General features: G+C 31.9%; 1 protein-coding gene across 2 annotated transcripts in view; it reads right to left on the bottom strand.

The window, feature by feature from the left end:
* Window positions 1–19,207, bottom strand: part of LOC136976942 (polymerase delta-interacting protein 3-like) — a 47,932-nt gene that overhangs the window by 25,697 nt on the left and 3,028 nt on the right. Inside the window, exons 2-3 of one of the 2 annotated variants that reach the window (XM_067272336.1) lie at window positions 11,397–11,607; window positions 5,071–5,160 (exon numbers count right to left, since the gene is read on the bottom strand). In XM_067272336.1, the coding sequence (XP_067128437.1) occupies window positions 5,071–5,160; window positions 11,397–11,600 (294 nt within the window). In that variant the 5' untranslated portion in view covers window positions 11,601–11,607. The remainder of the gene's footprint in view (window positions 1–5,070; window positions 5,161–11,396; window positions 11,608–19,207) is intronic. The other variant, XM_067272337.1, reaches the window with a different exon arrangement.

Here is a 19,207-nt window from a genome sequence, read left to right as displayed (position 1 = left end):
GTTCCCAGCAATTTTCACCTTTTCCCATAGATGAAGGTTGGCTGGAAACATCACATTTCCACATGGAATGAGCAGCTAATGTATGGTGTAAATATGGCTCAGCTTCTAAGCAGCAACTTTCTTTGTTGAAGAGATACAGAAATTAATCTCATACTATGACAAGTGACTAAATTTACAGGTGATTACTAGGGTTTCTCAAATGGGATCCCGGCTGTTTTTTTTAACCCGGGAAATATCCCAGGAAATTCTGCTCATCCCGAGAAATCCCACAATTTTTTTAAAAGTTTACTTTTTTCTTATTTTGTGTTAAGGTTGAAGAAATTTTGCAAATAGAAAGTATAATTAACTCATGAACTGTCAGAATACATTTGTATTTATTAATTTTAAGCCTGCTTATTAGTTTTCTTTTGTTTATGGGTACGTTTGTTAAGTCAAACGAGTTAAACGAGAATGACGTCATCGTTATTCTTGTTTTGTTAGACTTTTCGAACGATTCGTTTATAACTAAATGGCTGTTTCTAAAATCGAAGATATGAATGTTGCTAGTGCAGCCTTATCCAAAATATTTTTCTTAGATTGCTTCGGATGGACAGTTATTTCAATCATTTCACCTTTTAATTCACAATTTAAACACTCGAGTAGATTTAGAAACATCGATATCATCGGGCGCCATATTCTTAATGAAGTAAACTAACTCTTTCCTTCATGAGCTTCGTTAGAGTTTCATTTGAAATGTCATCACCGCAGAGCATACGCACTGAGCGAGACTACTACTTTTTGAACGATTAGTTACTAATGTGTTTAACTCGTTCGACTTAACGAACGTATCCTATATGTCTCTAAAATAAATAATTGTTGAACTGTGGGCTTTGTAGTAATCCTCAATTGATATGTTCTGAAGTGATTCCAACACAGGTTTTCAAATTTATAACATTTCTTTTTCTTACAGAAATTTTGCAAGCAACAATACCTTACTACCACCTGCAGTGAATTCTCTCGCAGAGTGAGAACTCTGTACTCTTGCGATTGTTATGAGCAACAATTAAAATTGAATAATTAACAATGTAGAATATTTAACCTTTACCACAATACTACACATTCTACCTTTTTCTCCTGGTTTCAATGACAGGCCCAATCCCAATTATTTTCAAATAAGTTATTGCAGCATTTTTGACAACACGATTTTCTCACGCAATGTTATCGCTGTGCTGTCTCGTGATCATAGCATGATAAAAAATTTAATAGTTTCAATTTTGCAACATCTAAAATCTATGTTCATTACGTAGCAATACCATTTAGTAATGTGACCCGAACATTTATTTCATAATTTTATCAATATTTTTTTAGTTATTAAAAATAAAATTAGACTTCATTACTGTCAATACTAGTTGTTCAATTTAAAAGAAAACATTCCCTGAGTGCAAAAACAATTTGTTAGTCATTTAACTCACTACTTACAGATAAGGGAGTTTTTGAAATCAAAGTAACAAAATGATTAGCATTTTGTTGTTGTTCACAGTGGGGGACTGGCAGAGTCTATTACTTTCGCGGGAGAAAATAAACAAAGCTTTACTACCCTAAAGTTGAAAGATAATACAATCCTGTGAAATTTAACAAATCTGATGTGAATAAGTGAAAGTTGAAATTATTTATAAATTGTGCATATGTCACACTTCCTTTATATTGTGAATTTGTGAGCTGTGAGTTGTAACACAAGGTTTTTCCTGTAATCGTCCATTATCCACATATATACTACGTTATAATTAATAATTTATTTTGTTCATAACCAATCCCTTTAATCAAGAATGTCAAAATCATTTATTTGGAAATATTTCATTAAGGATTTGAAACAAGAATTTGCAACCTGTAATGAATGTAAAACACAGATAAAGTGTAAAGGTTTTTCAACAAGCGGTCTTATCAGACACCTGCGTAACAAGCATAATATTGACAAATTATCTGTCACTAGTATTAAGCACACAGCCGAGGAAACTGGAGAAACTAGTAGTAAGCAACTAGCCTCTCAACAAACCTTGCCATTGCTTTTTATTAAGAAAGAAATGTATGAAGAAATAGTAACAAAACTTGTGACTTTAGATGGCATCTCTATCAACTCTATTACAAAAAGTGAGTTCATCAGAAAATCATTGACAGACAGAGGATACACTTTACCAAAAAATCCATCACATGTAATGGATCTCATCCATTCGCATTACAAACAAATCAAACAACGATTATGTTCTGAAACTGATAGCCAAATAAATGGAGGATCAAGGTTTAGTTTATCCTTGGATGAATATACTTCACTGAATAATCGTCAATATTTAAATATAAACATACACAAAAGTGACGGAACATTTTGGAACTTAGGAATGGTGAAGATTTCCAGTGTTCTACCTACAGAAACTGCTGTCCAAGTAATCAAAGAAAAGTTAAAAGAATTTCACACATGTTTAGAAAAACACATGGTGGCTTGTGTTACTGATGGTGCAGCTGTAATGGTGAAATTTGGAAGGTTAATTAAATGTGAACATCAGTTATGTTATGCACACGGAATTCATTTAGCGGTAAGTGATGTTTTGTACCAAAGGTCAACCATTTCAGTAGCAGTTCCTCTTTCTGAAGAAATTCAAACTGACGAGGAAGAGTGCAATGACGATACAGAGGAAGATGAAGAAGACTTCAGTTATAGTATTGATCTTGAAAGTGTTTTGTGTGAGCGTTTGGCTGAAGGTCTTTTTGATATAGATATTTCATTTGAATTGAACGACGCACTAGGTAATGAAATCGTCTGTTCTCAAATCATCAATAAGGTTAGAAAAATAGCAAAATTTTTTCGCAAATCACCTGTAAAGAATAACATCTTACAAAAATATGTTGAACAGGAACATGGAAAAAATTTGGACTTATTTCTGGATTCCAAAACTCGATGGAATAGCCTTTTAGCCATGTTAGAGCGATTTATTAAAATAAGATCATCTATATCGAAAGCAATCATTGACTGTAATAAAGATACGGACAATTTTGATCTTGACAAACAAGAAGTTGCTGTAATTTGTGACATCATGGCAGCACTGCAGCCATTAAAAGCTGGAGCAGAAAAGCTTGGCAACAGAGGATCGACTTTACTTTCATTGGAAGATATTTTTTCTTTTATTGTAAATGAGTTAAATCAACTAAACACACCTTTTTCAAGAAGACTAAAGGAATCGTTTATTCGATGCATAGCAGAGAGAAGAAATGTGAAATTAACTGGCCTCATACAATACCTCAATAGTGGAAAGAATTATGGAAAAGTTTCAACTTTCCTAAGTGAAACAAGTTTGCCAGCCTTACTAACCAAGACTTTGTTAATTCTATTAGCAAAACAGATGTTAGATCGTCTTTTTGGAGTATCTGCTGATTCTACCTCCAGTGATACACATGAAATGCCAGATGTCGCAAGCTCATCTGCAATGACTTCAGCCGAAAAGCTTGATGCTGCTATTAAAGCAGCCGAAGTAGACAGATCAACAAAAGTACACAGCAAAAGCAATACTGGAATGCATCTCGAGAATGAAATAGAAATCTTTGAGGCTACAGGTGAAAAAACACACATCATCTGTCTTCTTTTAAATGCGTTAAAAACAATTCCACCCACATCGATTGAATCAGAAAGGGCATTCTCGGCAGCAGGACTTCTTATTACTAAATCAAGAACCAGAGTGAATGATCGGAGTATCGACCATCTTTGTTTTTTAAAATCTCATTATAAAAATTTACAGTAAAATTTGTATAATGTTTTATTTAAATAAAGAAAATTATTTTCTAAGTTAGAAGTTTGATCAAAGTTCAGTTTTTTCTTTAAATTATTAACTCAATTCACAAGCATTTTTTGTTGTAAGTAGTTCCCAACAAACTCTAACAAATTTTTTCTATTTGTGAAAATTTCTACATAATTCAAAGGTAATTTTTAATATATATCTTACACAGCATTATTAATATGATTTTGGAGATTACAGAACATATTAAATTAGTTTAAAAAACAAAAAATAATTATATCATTCGACTTCATGATATTTTGTATATCTTAAAAATAATTAATTTTGTCCCGGGATTTCCCGGGATCCCAGGAAACGGTTCACTTTTATCCCAGAATCCCGGGACAAGCAAAAGACTGGGAAATGAGAAACCCTAGTGATTACATTGAGAAGTAGTTCTTCCTTGATTGTGTTCTTCCTTTCCTAGTTTTTCTAACAGCTCACCAGAGGTTGATTTTTGAATAGCCCTCATATTTAACTTGAATAACTCAGAAAACATGTAAAACTCACAGAAACTGTGGGTCAAATCCTACTCCAACTAGATTTTACTCTCTGAGCATTCTAATTTTTTAAAACTTGCATGATCATTTTTCTAATATGAACATTTTTGAGTTAATAACTATTATATATGATAATGAAACTAAAAAGAATGAATTATTTTGACATTTTAGTACTAAGGGTATTTTTTAAATAAGGTTTGTTTTTTGATAAGAAGAAAAATACTGTAAATATCGCTAAAATATATTTTTTTCCATATTCTACATACTTTTATCTACTTTTCTACATAATTTCCATTTTTGTTCAAACATTTGTCATATTGCTCAAAATTTTTTTAAATTTCGACTTTAAAGAAATCTGCCACCTGCCACCGAAAGACATTAGGTCACGCCGCTTGTCTTGTATGGCACGGCAGAGTCACACAATACGCATCAGAACTGATTGTCGTGCCTCTTGGCATAAAATCCACTAACAAAGTCTGTTTCCTGTCCCAAAAGATAGTTACCATGATCTTTCGTGCTGAAATCGAATAACAGATCGTACCTTACAGTTGGCGGGCGACTCAATTTTCTTAAACATTATAAACTTTTACAGCACACAGACAGACGATACGGCTGCAAACGGCATCTAAACACACGCAAAGCATGCTGAAAGCAGATGCTCATGCACACTGCTGAAATCGCACGTCATTCTCACTCTCATTCGCAAACAGACCTTATTTAAAAAATAGCCCTCATATATTTAAACAAGGAATTTATTATCCAATACAAACCTCACTATTACTAGTACTAGTACTAACTGGTTTCTGTTCAGAAGTCACTGTTATCATTCCTTTTTTTATCAGCACTTGTTTTCCTGATGACTAAAAAATAAATGGAAAAATTATTATTTTACAATAATACTAGCAAGGAATTAATAACTATATCATAATATTATTTTATATTATCTCTATATCACAGCACAGTTGCTTTTGGAAAAATCTATATGATGTATATGATACATTATGTACTAGATGACATCTCTTGACATGTCACTTTGGGCACATGTGCCCCTGGCATAGGCCAATGATGGCAAACCTTTTTCTAAAGGTGAGACAAAAGTGAATTCAAAATTTATTAACTCCAAATCAAAGGTAAAATATTTAATTTCAGTAATTATAAAATAACAAAAAATGCTTAAAATTTATTAAATTAAAGTAATTATAACAGAAACAAATATTTTGTTTAATGGGAAATTTGTTGTTTATTTGATGATGATTTTTCTACCTGAGGTTCGTAATTAGTAACCTTTAAGACTTTTCACAACAGCTTTAGAACCCCACACTGCATATGCAAAGTTTTGAAATCCATCAAATATTTTTTATAATTTATAAAATCCTAATACTAATTAAATTTAGCTTCTTATCAAATTACTGGAATGAATCACAAACAATCAAGAACCTTTACAACACAGTAACGAAATTTTAATAAAAGCATCTAATGAACATTTTTGACCTTGACCAAGGTCTGCTTCAGGTTTTTAAACCAACAAAATTCCAAATTAGAATGCATAGAATAAAACAATGTATATAAAAATAAAATGGTAAAAGATATAAAATCTTAAAATACGAGGCGTGTTTTTAAAGTAAGTACCGTTTTAATATAACGCCGCTGGAGCGCTGCAGTCGGCACTCAGTGCATGCGCGCTGTGTACCTACATCCGTTGGGAAGCCACAAACGCCATTACGGAGCCAGTCGACTGTGTTTACTGTTGTTTGTGTGTTATTGAAATGCCGCCGCTCATTGAGAATCCCGCCGACTGCGAAGTGCGTGCCGTTATTCGTTTTCTCAGTGCTAAAGGCTCGAAAGCGGCTGAAATTCATCGCCAAATCAGTGAAGTTTATGGTGAAAGCGTTATGAGTGATGGAATGGTATGAAAATGGGTTAGGGCCTTTAGTAATGGCTGCACAAACATTCACGATGAGGAACGAAGTGGGCGACCTTCAGTCATTATCGACGTTTTGATTGAAAAAGTGGACTGTAGAGTGAAAGAGAACAGACGATTCACGATTTCATCTTTATCTAAAGAGTTTCCTGCAGTTTCAAGAAGTGTTCTCTATGAAATTCTGACCGGATGATTAAATTATCGGAAGTTGTGTTCCCGTTGGGTGCCGAAAATGTTGACGAAGGAGCACAAAACCAAACGTTTGGCCAGTGCATTGACTTTTCTTGAGCGCTACAGTGACGAGGGAGATGATTTTTTAAGCCGTATTGTTACAGGCGATGAAACGTGGGTAGCCTACGTTACACCGGAATCGAAGCAACAATCCATGGAATGGCGACATTCATCATCTCCAAGGAAAGTCAAGTTCAAGCAAACAATTTCTGCTCAGAAAATCATGTGCATGGTGTTTTGGGACAGATACAGAGTGTTGCTTGTTGATTTTTTGCCTCATGGTGAAACAATCAATTCAGCTGCATACTGTGAGACTTTAAAAAACTGCGCCGTGCAGTACAAAACAAAAGGCGAGGCTTACTGAGCAAGGGTGTCGTTTTGCTCCACAATAATGCTCGTCCACATATGGCAAATCAAACTCAAGACCTAATCACATCATTTGGCTGGGAACAATTAGACCACCCTCCATACAGTCCCGACCTAGCGCCGAGTGACTATCATTTGTTTCTGCATTTGAAGAAGCATCTGGCAGGGCAGCGCCATAAATCACGACAAAGTCAAAACGACCGTTCTGCAGTGGTTGTCTCATCAGGCGGCAACATTCTTTGAGATGGAATACAAAAGCTGGTCCCACGATACGATAAGTGTCTCAATATTAATGGGAATTATGTAGAAAAGTAGTGTAAAATATGGGCTTTCACATAAATAAAAATTTTGTTAAAAATGTTTGCTTGTTTTTTTTATATTTCAAAACGGTACTTACTTTAAAAACATGCCTCGTATATAATGCTAACCCATATACAAAAATTTTAGGATATAACTTAATAGCAAATAAAAATTAATTTATGTCAGCATTGCCAGGTTTTTCATAAAAGTACTGCCATGCATATGATACAGTGTTACCATCTTTAAAGTTAATACATTTGTCGGTCATGCTGGCCTTGTATATTTCTAAGGCTTCTGGGGTCCTAACATAATCTGTTTGGAAGGATTACCTTATTAACCTGGCATTTTGAGGTCAGCATGCACATCGGGGTCAGTGGCTTAAGTGGACAGGGCGGCGGTATCCCTTTTGTTTACAATGTCATACTGATGTTCTTGCACCCTTTTTTGTACTGAGTGTTTAGTGGAACCAATGTAAACTAAATCCCTTTGGAACCTGTTATCCCTTACTGAAACACTGTATATCCCTGGGGCTCTACATTATTTGGTCTTGTCCTTCCTGTTGCATAATAACTTATTATTTAACTTATAATGTAAAAAATAATATTTCAAAAATATTTTTGTTTATGTATTCCAATTTGGAATTTTATTGGTTTAAAAGCCTGAAGAAAACCTTGGTCAAGATCAAACATGTTCATTCAATGTTTTTATTAAAATTTTGTTACTGGACTGCAAAGGTTCTTGATTGTTTGTAATCTTAATACTTTCTAAACATTCAATGCTAGTACTTTGAAATTGTCACACGGGTCACTATGTGATCCATGAATCACAGGTTTACCATCACCAGCCTAGGGTACTATATAGGTAGTGTCTGTTAATGTATGCCATATATAAAAGTGCCATCTTTTTTAAATCAGCAGTTGAAATTTCATCCAGTTCTAAATCCTGTATGTTTTAATAAAGTTCAGTGGGTACAGCTCCTAGAGCTTCCACTGTTATTGGTATTTTTCACTTTTACTGGTTTTTTGCCAAAGTCAAGAAGTTATTATTATTATTGTTTTATTGTAATATATTTTTCAACAAATATCAGCATAATGGATTTGTCTTCTCTTTACATAATTAAAAATAAAAATGGCATACATAATAGTTATATATATATATATATATATATATATATACACGGATAATTGTGAGGAAAAGTATACACCAAAGTTTACTTGTGAATAATAGACTTGGTGATGAGATAAACCAGTTATGCTTGTTACTGCCTGTTATACGTTTTGAGAAACACTTAAATCATGAACATTTATTTACTACAGACTCAAGGAATAACCATTGAAACTTCTCACTGGCATTGCCAAGTCTCCTTCTCACAAGTAAACTTTTCATATGATACCCTGTACAATACAACATGTATTGTATTGGATATGAATGATTAGTATATAGCGAGGTAAGTCTCATAAAAAGTGATCCAGGCTAATATCTTGGAAAGAATTATCAGATTTATGTAAATATTACTTCCTTTCATATATTATCAAGTATGGGCATATCATCAGTGCATAAGTAAATTTCTCCTACCCCAAAAGAAGAAAAAATAAAATTATCTCAGTTCCTTGTGCAGATAGAACTACAGTTTCCAACTGTAGAGCAGGTTGAAATCAGTATACGTCACATTTGTTCAATTAAAAAAAAATGAAATAAATATATTAAATAAATATTCATGGTCAATTAAATTTCATTAATAAATAACAAAGTGTTATCTGTAAATGCAAATTCCAGAAATCATTAAATTAGTAGATAATTAAAGATCAGTTTAAAAACAAGAAATTCATTCAATTTTTCTTGAACTTTTAAACTGAAGGAAAATTATTTTGCTAGAAATTTTCAGATTTGAAAAAATAGCAAGGAAAAACAAAAATAATTTATGTTTCAGACATTAAAATGTTTTTAAAAAGTTAATTTTATAAAATTAATTTGTTAAAAATGTATTTATCACAGACATGAAAACATTTTATTTGATATTATTTAAAAATGAAAAAGTCTTCATGTTTGTTAAACTTTTAATAAACTTTAACTTTATAATCATAAAATGGGGGTGTGTGCTAGTTGCCAGAGGTACGGGTGAACTTTCGGTGAAGCTTGATAATCGAGATTTTGAGTGAATTGGAAGGTCGTAAAAAATGGAGATATGTTGGATTTAAAGAAATGGATACTTGTTAATAGATTATCTCGGGTTTTAATTACGTGTCTATTAATAATCCCCAGGATTGAGTCAAATCCAGGCCCCTTGCCTCGATCTCCACAACAGATGAGCCAAGAAGATATGCAAAGGAAAATCTCAAGGAAAAGAAAAAAGAAAAGCAATTGAGTGATACAACTAGTAAAGATTATCATCAATTATAGGAAGTTTCTAACAAAAGTAGTCCTGTGACCTCGAGAGCAACGAAAATTTGATTACTTCGAAGCATCAAGAGATACCGAGCCACAGGTACAGGAAGTGCCACAATATATACTTTAAAATTGATATACAAGCTAATACAAGATAAATTCCTACAGCTTTGTATTGAACTGCAAGAAATTAAAACAAAGGTAAATTCTCTGAAAGAGGAAAATAAACATTTTCATGGAGAGTTGACAAAATTGTCTCAAAAGGTAGAAGAATTAGAGGAAACATCTAAGAATAACTCCCAATTAAAAGGTATGTTGGAATATAAAATAGATAAACCAGTTAACATGAGAAATAATAAAAATATAATAATTATAAAGTTTCCGTTTAATTCAACTGATTACGAAAAGGAAATTAATTATTTCATAAAAAAGGACTTGCAAATAACTAATAGTTATATAGAACATTTGATCAGACTATACAACAGTGAAACCAAACCTATAGTGAAAATATCATTAAATTCCTCATACAACAGAAATTTGCTTATTAAGGAATTCTGGAAAAAGAAAGGTGATTTCAGTAATAAAGAGAAGGAAAAAAATAATACCTACTTCAAACTTATGTATGAGATCTAGAATGAGGAGGAAAAAACTACTAGCAATAGTAAAACAAGAAAAACTTAATGGAAATAGAATCATTATAAGAGACAATTATTATATAAAAGATAACATAAAATATACATATGATGTTAATTTAGACCAGCATTCCTCAAAATGGGTGATAACGCCCTCTTGTGGGCAGTGAGTAAATCTAGGGGGCACTGGAGGCAGGGTACCGAACGGTGACCAAAGGCAAAAGTTGGGGTCACTGACAGCCGTTCCCTTTCCTCTGTTAAACAAATAAGAGGACAATGTATGGTAAGGACACAAAGTGAGATTCATAGAAAAGTTTTCCTAAGAATATTTGCAATCCTTTCTCACATAAGAGAAAATGGGTTAGGGGTCATTGGGTATAACTTTATGGAACAAAGGGGGTGGTGAATCGAAAAAGTTTGGGAATCACTGATTTAGACAAAGTAGTTCAATTGAGTGGTTTTTTTGAGAAAGAACTGACTGATATTATAGAGAATTAAAAGTAGATTGAAGAAACTACAGTTATTCTAAAAGTCAAATTCACAGAAATAGGAAAAACTGAAAACAGAGTCAGTCTATGCTTACTCTTGTTGATACTTATAAAAGTTCTCTTTATATTAGGAATTGTAAGAAAAATTACTAATTAAACCACTGAGGTTATTGTATCAAGTTCATAACTGATCCAAATACTTTTGAATCCTAGCTATCTCAAGAATCTAAAGATGGTTGTAACCTAACAGTCTTATGTGATGTATTCCAGTCTCAGGATACTTATATAGTAAGAGATATATGCCTATGATTTTGTTTTTTGTTATTAAAAGGTTATCATTCAGGTTTTAAGACTATATAGAAGTAAATTCAATAGTATTAATTATGAACTTTTCAGAGGGTACCGTTTTAGAGAGAGACACTAATGTTACTGAACAGATACAACCTCCATGCAATGAACAAGACTAACGATTGGAAATATTAAGAAATTTATATGACAAAATTGTAATTATTAATAATTCAAAATAATTTGCAACAAAGTTTTTTGTAGTTTCATTATATGATTTGTGATTTTATTTATTTAAGTTTCTAATATTGTAAATGTACAATAATGTTAAACAAAATAGATAAGAGGTCACTTTATTGTAATATGCTATCATATAATAAAATTAATTATGTTGGTAATCAACTAAAACGTCCCTTTGTAACAGGTATACCCTATTACAAATAAACTTTACTTACTTACTTATAATCATAAAATATATTAAAACTTACTATTCTTTCAAAATTAATTGGCTTGAATTGTTTCCTATTAAAATTTGTTTTAGTATTAATAGAATAAAAATTTTTCATTTGTTGTTTACTTCTTTTTAATTTCAAAATTTGTCTTGCATCTTTCATTCTCTCTTTGTTAGGTTGATTTAAAATATTTCTGTTGCCAATATTTTTATATTTATTCCTTTTGTTTATTGGCCTCATTCTTTATCTGCAATAAAAAAAAATGAAATTATTCATATTTTTTTAAAAGAAAAGTATAATAAATAAATAATCTAAATAAGAAGAAAATTAAACAAAATTTTTTCTCGTTTGAAAAACAGCAAAAAGCTTTAAGAAATACATACATCATGAAACCCGATAAATTTGTAATGCTAAACCACCAGATTACGTCGGGCTAATTTTCCACAATTATATTTAATTAATTACTAAATAAGTTGTCACTAGAAGGAGGTGTTATGCACCATCTTTTATTAAATTTAAGAGATGGCACCTTATTAATTAAATTCTCTCTAGTGACAAATTATTTAGTAATTAATTAAATATAATCATGGAAAAGTAGCCAGATGTAATCCGGTGGTTGTTTGGCTTTATAAACTTTAATAAATTTTTATTTAGCCTAAAATGGCATTAATAATTTGTCTATTACAAATATAGCTGTAAACTAAAATATAACTTAAATTATTATTTTTATTAAGAGTTTAAAGACATCTTTTTCAATACATTTCACTTAGGCTGTATTTACACTGCCAACGACAATGAGAAAAACCAATATTTTTATTGTTTGTCTTTGTCTGTAAAACATTCACACTAGTCATTACGTTGCACTTTCATCTTAGTTGTTCATTGTTCAAAAATTAGCCAAGATTCAACATTTTTTGTTGTTATAATGGTATTGGCCAATCAACATGAATTTTCCACAATCCTCTTTGAACAAGATGGATGAGCGGCTAATCTTGTGAGTTAAAGAAACATCTTGGCTCTATGAAGTGTCCTGAAACACTAAAGAATTAACATTTTACTCTGCACATCCATTTTTAAAACAGAGACAAGTTCAGTCTAAAAGTTCAGAAATCCATAAGGTAAAGCTAAGCCTAATGTATACTGCACACACTATAACATGAAAACTATTGAATGATGTGAATGCCTTGGCAATCAACAAATACAACAAAAGACATGCCATCATTATTATTTAAGATCCATGGTCATTGCTATTGGCAGTGTGAATGCAGCCTTACTGTAATAAGTGTTTTTAAGCTATAATATGTGGATATTTTGATGCACAGAAACAAGATTGAGTCTATGTTAGTATGTGAAAGACCAAATCATATGAATTCAAGAGCATCTAAAGCATAGCATACATCATTGATATACCAGGTGTATAAGCTTAAATCCGCTGTTTTTTAGTCAGAAAAACACGTTTTTTTTTTCATAGCAAGCAAAAACAAATTTATTCAAAAAATTTATTCAAAGTATTTTCCCTCACTAGCGACATTTTTTCCATCTCTCGGGCAATGTGTGGATACCATGCCAAAAAATTCCTTTTCTTTCGAGGCAAACCACTCGTCAAGCCATTTCCGGACCTTTTCGTAAGAATCAAAGTGCCACTCAGCTAGCGCGTGGCTCATCAACGAAAACAAGCGATAATCAGAAGTGGCCAGGTCTGGTGAATAAGCAGGATGGGGTAGCACCTCCAGTTGAGTGTCTCCAAGTAGTTTCGAACCAACGTTGACGAGTGCGATGATGAATTGTCGTGGAGGAAAATCAGCTTGTTGTGTCTTTGCTGATAATCTGGCCTTTTTCACACAGAGCATGGTGCAATTTGATCAGTTGTTGGTAGTAGTGATGGGCATTGACAGTTTCACCAGGTTTCAACAGCTCATAGTAGATGATAACCCTGCTGATCCCACCAAATGCACAGCATTGTCTTTCGTCCGAAGAGATTTGGTCTTGGGGAAGATGTTGATGGTTTGCCTGGATCAACCCACAATTTCTTGCATTTAGTATTCTCAAAATATATCCATTTTTCGTTGCCAGTTAAAATCTGACGAAGAAACAACTTTCTTTTTTGTCTGGCGAGTAAGATTTCGCATGTGTTTTGGCATCGCTCCATCTGCCTATTGTTCAATTTGTGCAGCACCCATTTTCCGATCTTTTGAATCTTTCCCATGGCACATAGACGCATGGAAATGGCTGGTTGAGTAACACTCAGTTGCTTGGCAAGCATTTTTTGCAATTAGGTATCGTCCTTGTCCAAAAGAACCTGCAATTGATGGTCTTCAACCTTCCTGGGCCGATTTTCACGCTTCTTGTCGCTCAGGTCAAAATTGCAGTCTTTGAACTGACGAAACCAATCTCTGCATGTGGTTTCTGATAAAGCACTCTCGCCATAGGCCTCCACAAGCATTTGATGTGCTTCTGCAGCCGATTTCTTCAAATTGAAGCAGAAAATCAGAGCTTCCCGCATATGCTCTTTTTCTGGCACAAAACTAGGCATGATTACCAAAGGAAAAATGTATGATGTATGAAATTGCTGATGATGTGCACTGATTAATGTTGACAGATGTCAAAATCATCGAAAAAAAAGTATGGCATCTCCACGGTAGCTTAATACGCTTATTAACGCCATCTATTAGCAAACAGCGGATTTAAGCTTATACACCTGGTATATTCTCTTTAAATACTTCAGAATACCATTTTCTAACAGTTTCTGGCCAAGATCCACAAAACAAGATTTTTTTTTTATTTTTTATTTACTTTTTAACTTTCTACTCTGTAGACACTAATAACATTATTTTTGCAGGTCTATCAAGGGTTTGACCAGACCCATAATGGGGACAGCAAGGTGATAAAAGCCCAATATATTCAAAGCAAGTCACTTATGAAAACATTCCAGAGATCCCTAATCTAGGCTTCAACTCAGGTTTCCAGAGCAGCAGTTTAACATGTTTTATCACCTCAGCCATTAACAAATATTAATATTGCTTCTAAGTAACCCATTTTGCATTTATTGAATTTTACTAGCAGCAAAATAAATATATCTTCAGGGTGGCCGGCTATCATAGACTAACCATTTTTCTCCAAAAGCATACCATGCAAAAAAGCATACCATGCAAAGAAACAAAACCATGTCACATGTCATATATCAACAATGTGCTTTTGGTATTTTTCTCCCTGTGCCCAATGCAGTATGCTTTCCAGCATTGCCAACTTTTCTGTTGCAAATAGCAGTCTAGAGTTGAATAGGGTAATTGTAAATTACATTGATTTCCCATTATTTACAATTTTCTGCAAATTAAGAAAGCACAGCTGGTTATTACTTTCTTAGTGGCTTTACTACACTAATACTAATTACATGTATTGTATATATATATATCTGCAATTATCCCTATTAGGCTGTATTAGTAAAGATAACAAAAAGAAATGTTCAAAAAATTCCACATTTACATTTACTCCATCGAGGTGGAGTAAATGTAAATACTGTGTGTAATTGTAAATCCCCCAGTTTTTGTGCTTAGGATACACTGTACATGTCTATATGGCAGAAAAAACTGTAAATGAACATAAATCTTTGAGATGCAAAATGAACAAAATTATGCAGTTTTATTTCACTAAATATATGAAAAGAAAATGTATATAGTAAAACTCCAATTATCCAAATTGGGACTTCATCTTGTTTGGATATACAGAATATCTATAATAGATAATTGCATTTTAAATCAACAAAAATAATAATTCAACTTGGCACCATATCCAAAAAGATTTAAAAAAATGCTTCATTCTGGAAACCAAATGAATTTTTATTCAGTAACATTTTCATATTTTATAAGATCATCAACTGTGAAAATTATCAAATGCATTAAAACAAATACATTTGAAAGAGAAAACATCTCTATGTTTGAACTTTTCAAATTTAAAATTACAAATTCCTTTATGGACATTCCTAAGACATCATCAAATACAATAGGGATTAAACATATGATTTAATTTGGTTTGTTGAGATAAAGCACTCAATACAAAATGTCTTCTCAATCTGCATGGCACACATCTTGACGATATGAGGCCCATAGTGGTGAATAGCATAGCTAGCTTTACAAAGGTAATACTAAAACCACTTGAAGTAATTTTCTTTCAATTGTTGTCTCCCAAATTACTGTACCTTGCAATATTAAGATATAATAATATTCTTTAATAATAACCCTGTGCCTATATTCATTTTTTCTGTTGGGTTCTAATTTTCAAAAATTGTAGACCTATAAATTCCCACAGGTGTCAGTTCATCTATCTGTCTCTCGTTCCTTAATCTCAAGAATGGAGTTTGATAGATAAAAGTTAAGACCAGATATGGAAAGCTTAAGAGCAGGAGGCCCCAATTAATTATATATGAACTTTTGGCTTGGACTGGAAGTCACATTATTTCCAATTAAAAAGTTTTCCACTGAATGGAGTTAGATGACTGGCATGACTCCATTGTTAAGAGGAAAAGTATAATGCACAAGGGCAAGCCACTACTAAAATTGAGAGCATTGAGACAAAAAAATTGCAGCCCAGTTTTGTGATCATATCACAATAAATAATTGTTCATTTAACAATAAATACTAAAACATAAATTTACTAAAAATATTCACATTTAAGAAACAAATATAAATTTTGGAGATTTTACAAGTTTCTTCTTTTCATATCATAGAAACACAAGATCATACAACAGAATCAACCTTCTTTTTAGGCTCTATCTTGTCTAAAGAGGTTAAAATTTCTAAAAAGTCATGCTGGCATTTATGTAGCTCTTAAAATTCTATATAATGTACAATAAAAACCAGGATAAAAATTTACTAAAAAGTATTTGTAATTAGAAGCTGAACACAAGCAAAATCTCACAATTAATCCTTTTCACAAGATGGGAACACAAGATTTCACTTTTCTTCCAAAAAATTTATTCTTAGAAGAAAGTCTGTAAACAATTTTAATATATTTCAGTTTCTAAAAAATTCAAAAGCTTTTGTATTTTTAAGATTTCCTTCTATTCAAAATAAAGTTTTTCATTTTATTAAACAGGAAAGTAATCATATAATATTAGCAAATATTTATTCTGACATCATAATGCCAAGCTGCAATTTTTAATCATATTTTTTATTTATTTAATTTAAAATATATGCCCTTCTATCTCAAATTAGTACTATAGTGTCTTGCCCTTGTATTGGGTTGTTCGGAAAGTAATTTCGTTTTTTCCATAGAAAAATAAACGCAATATTCTTATAATAAATAAATATTTTATTGAATTATATATTGACCATTTTGGTCAAATACCTGTTGTCATTGTTTCTGGTAGTAGCACAATTTCACATTCATAAAAATTTTGGTCGTTGTTTACAAAAAACTGATCCAAGTGATTTTTGACATTGTCATTTCAAGTAAATGTCTTACAGTTAAAAAAAATTTGTATAGACCGGAACAAGTAATAATCCGAGTGTGCCCGATCTGGCGAATATGGTTGGTGCAATAACACATCCCATCTAAGCTATAACAGTTTCTGACGAGTTACCAAACTTGTGTGAAATTTGGCATTATCGTGGTAAAACACTACACTTTGTTTGTTGATCAATTCTGACCTTTTCTGTTTGATGATATTACTCAATTTGTTTACTCGACGGCAGTACATTTTCGAATCAATTGCAAAATTGTCTGGTAAAAGCTCAAAAAAAAATTTCTTTAAAATCCAACCATAGAGAGCATCTCCCTTTAATAACATGTGAAACCCATATATCGAGCTTTCAAACGAAACCAATTCGTTTTAAGTAATAATAAATGGTTCAATTTAACAGATTTAATCTCTTAGCGATTTCGCATGTTGTTATACGGCAGATCGCTTCGATCGGTACCTTTATTTTGTTTTCGTTGGCTTCAAATGGCCATCCAGAATGTGGTGTATCTTTGATATTAAAATTGCCAGACGCAATTTTGTAAACCAGTTTTGGCACTGTCTTTCTCTCAATGCATCTTCTCCAAACATGTACCACAATTTTTTTCTTGTTTGAACAGCGTTTTGATTTTTTAGTTATAAAAAAGCAAAATACGCCGAAAATGATGCTTTCGATTTTCCATATTTGATGGGTCACCAAAAAAAAACAATTGTACAGAATCAAACAAATTTGTTTACAAATAAACCTTAAAATGTCAGCTGTCGAAGTATATAATGAAAATGTGGTTTAAAATAAAATTAGCTGGTAAAAATACATCTAATTCCTCTAGTAATAAAAAAACGAAATTACTTTCCGAACAACCCAATACATCATACTTTTCTGTTTGCAATGGAGTCGTACCAGTCATCTATTAATTGCTTTCAGGGGAAAAGTTTTGAATTTAAACAACATGACTTCTGGTTTGTATCAAAAGTTCTTATATAGTTAATCAGGTTCTCCCGCCCCTAAGGTTTCCATATCTGGTCTCGAATGGATTTCATATAGCTAACTCCATTCTCGAGATTAAGGAAAGACATATGGACAGACAACCAGACAAACGACAGTGGGAATTTATTGGGCTGCAATTTTTTCAAATTGCAGCCCAATAAAACTGATATTACTATTTATAAAATGACAATTGGATAAAACTGAATATAAGTAATTACTATAATCTAAAAATGTTATAAAATTTAATCATTCTACAATTTTTAAAATGTTGCTATTTTACTCACAGTGACTTTTTTAAATTGGATATTTTATGAGAGAGATCAACTGTTTCCTAAGGTTATCATCAAACTATTATCAAACACATTTTTGGTCGAGCTTTCGTTATTTCACTAAATTCTTACAATGTCTTGATTATTTTAAATAGTAATTCTTATCTATTTGTTTTTATCTTTGTCATTTCTTACAAAAGTATTTCAAAATTCAAAGAAAATCAATTAATTCAATGATAAAACAAGTGATTGTTTTTAAACAGATGCTTAGCTGCTATTGTTGCATCAGAATTCAACCTCTAAAAAGTTAGATCATTTGGAAACAACCCCCTAACACTACATTTACATGATGAAAGTTAACCCCAATAAATCCTTTGAAACCAATAAACTTTTCTCATTTCAACAGAAGAATTAACTAATCCTGATCAATATTCTAACTACTATTATGTTAACCTGTATCAAGTTGAATTCTACATTAATATTGTCTTGATCTCTTACTGTTGTTATTTCCAGTTAATGTAATCAGAATAAATCTTATCTTGGTTAATTTAATTATTGTTTAAATGTAGTGAGAATAGGTGGTTAACCTCAAGGCCAAATACAGGTATACCTGAGGTTAACTCAAAACGATGTAACCCGAAGTATACTTGTATTTAGCCTTGAGGTTAAAGTTATTTTTTCACATATATACATATATATGAAAAAATAAAAATCAAGTTTAAATCATTTTATTCGACTTTATGTCTGTCCGCCGCAAATATTGAAGTCGCAATATCACTAGAAAAGCATTAAAAGCACATAAAATCATGTTACTATACAATAAATAAGAATAAAAGTATATAAAATCATATAATATATACATTTACAGTAAATGTTAATACTGTACATCATAAATCCTAGAGAATGAAATATGAAAACATCTGTGACTCTGTGTTGCCGTCTTATTTAGCGGTCTTTATTGGTAAATTTAACGTAAATTAGTTTATTTTCTACTATTGCAAAATAATTTTAATAACTGTATTTGTTATTTAAACCTTACAAAATCATTTTATTTTATAATGTCTTAGAGCAAACCACATTAACAGATTCCGCGATGTACTGTACTGTAAACATCACCAAATTGTAAACAAGTACT

This window comes from Centruroides vittatus, unplaced genomic scaffold, assembly GCF_030686945.1.
Source record: "Centruroides vittatus isolate TY-2023 unplaced genomic scaffold, ASM3068694v2 contig_436, whole genome shotgun sequence".
Lineage (NCBI taxonomy): Eukaryota > Metazoa > Arthropoda > Arachnida > Scorpiones > Buthidae > Centruroides > Centruroides vittatus.
Note: the sequence above shows the minus strand (reverse complement) of the source record. Positions and strands in the feature narration are given on the sequence as shown.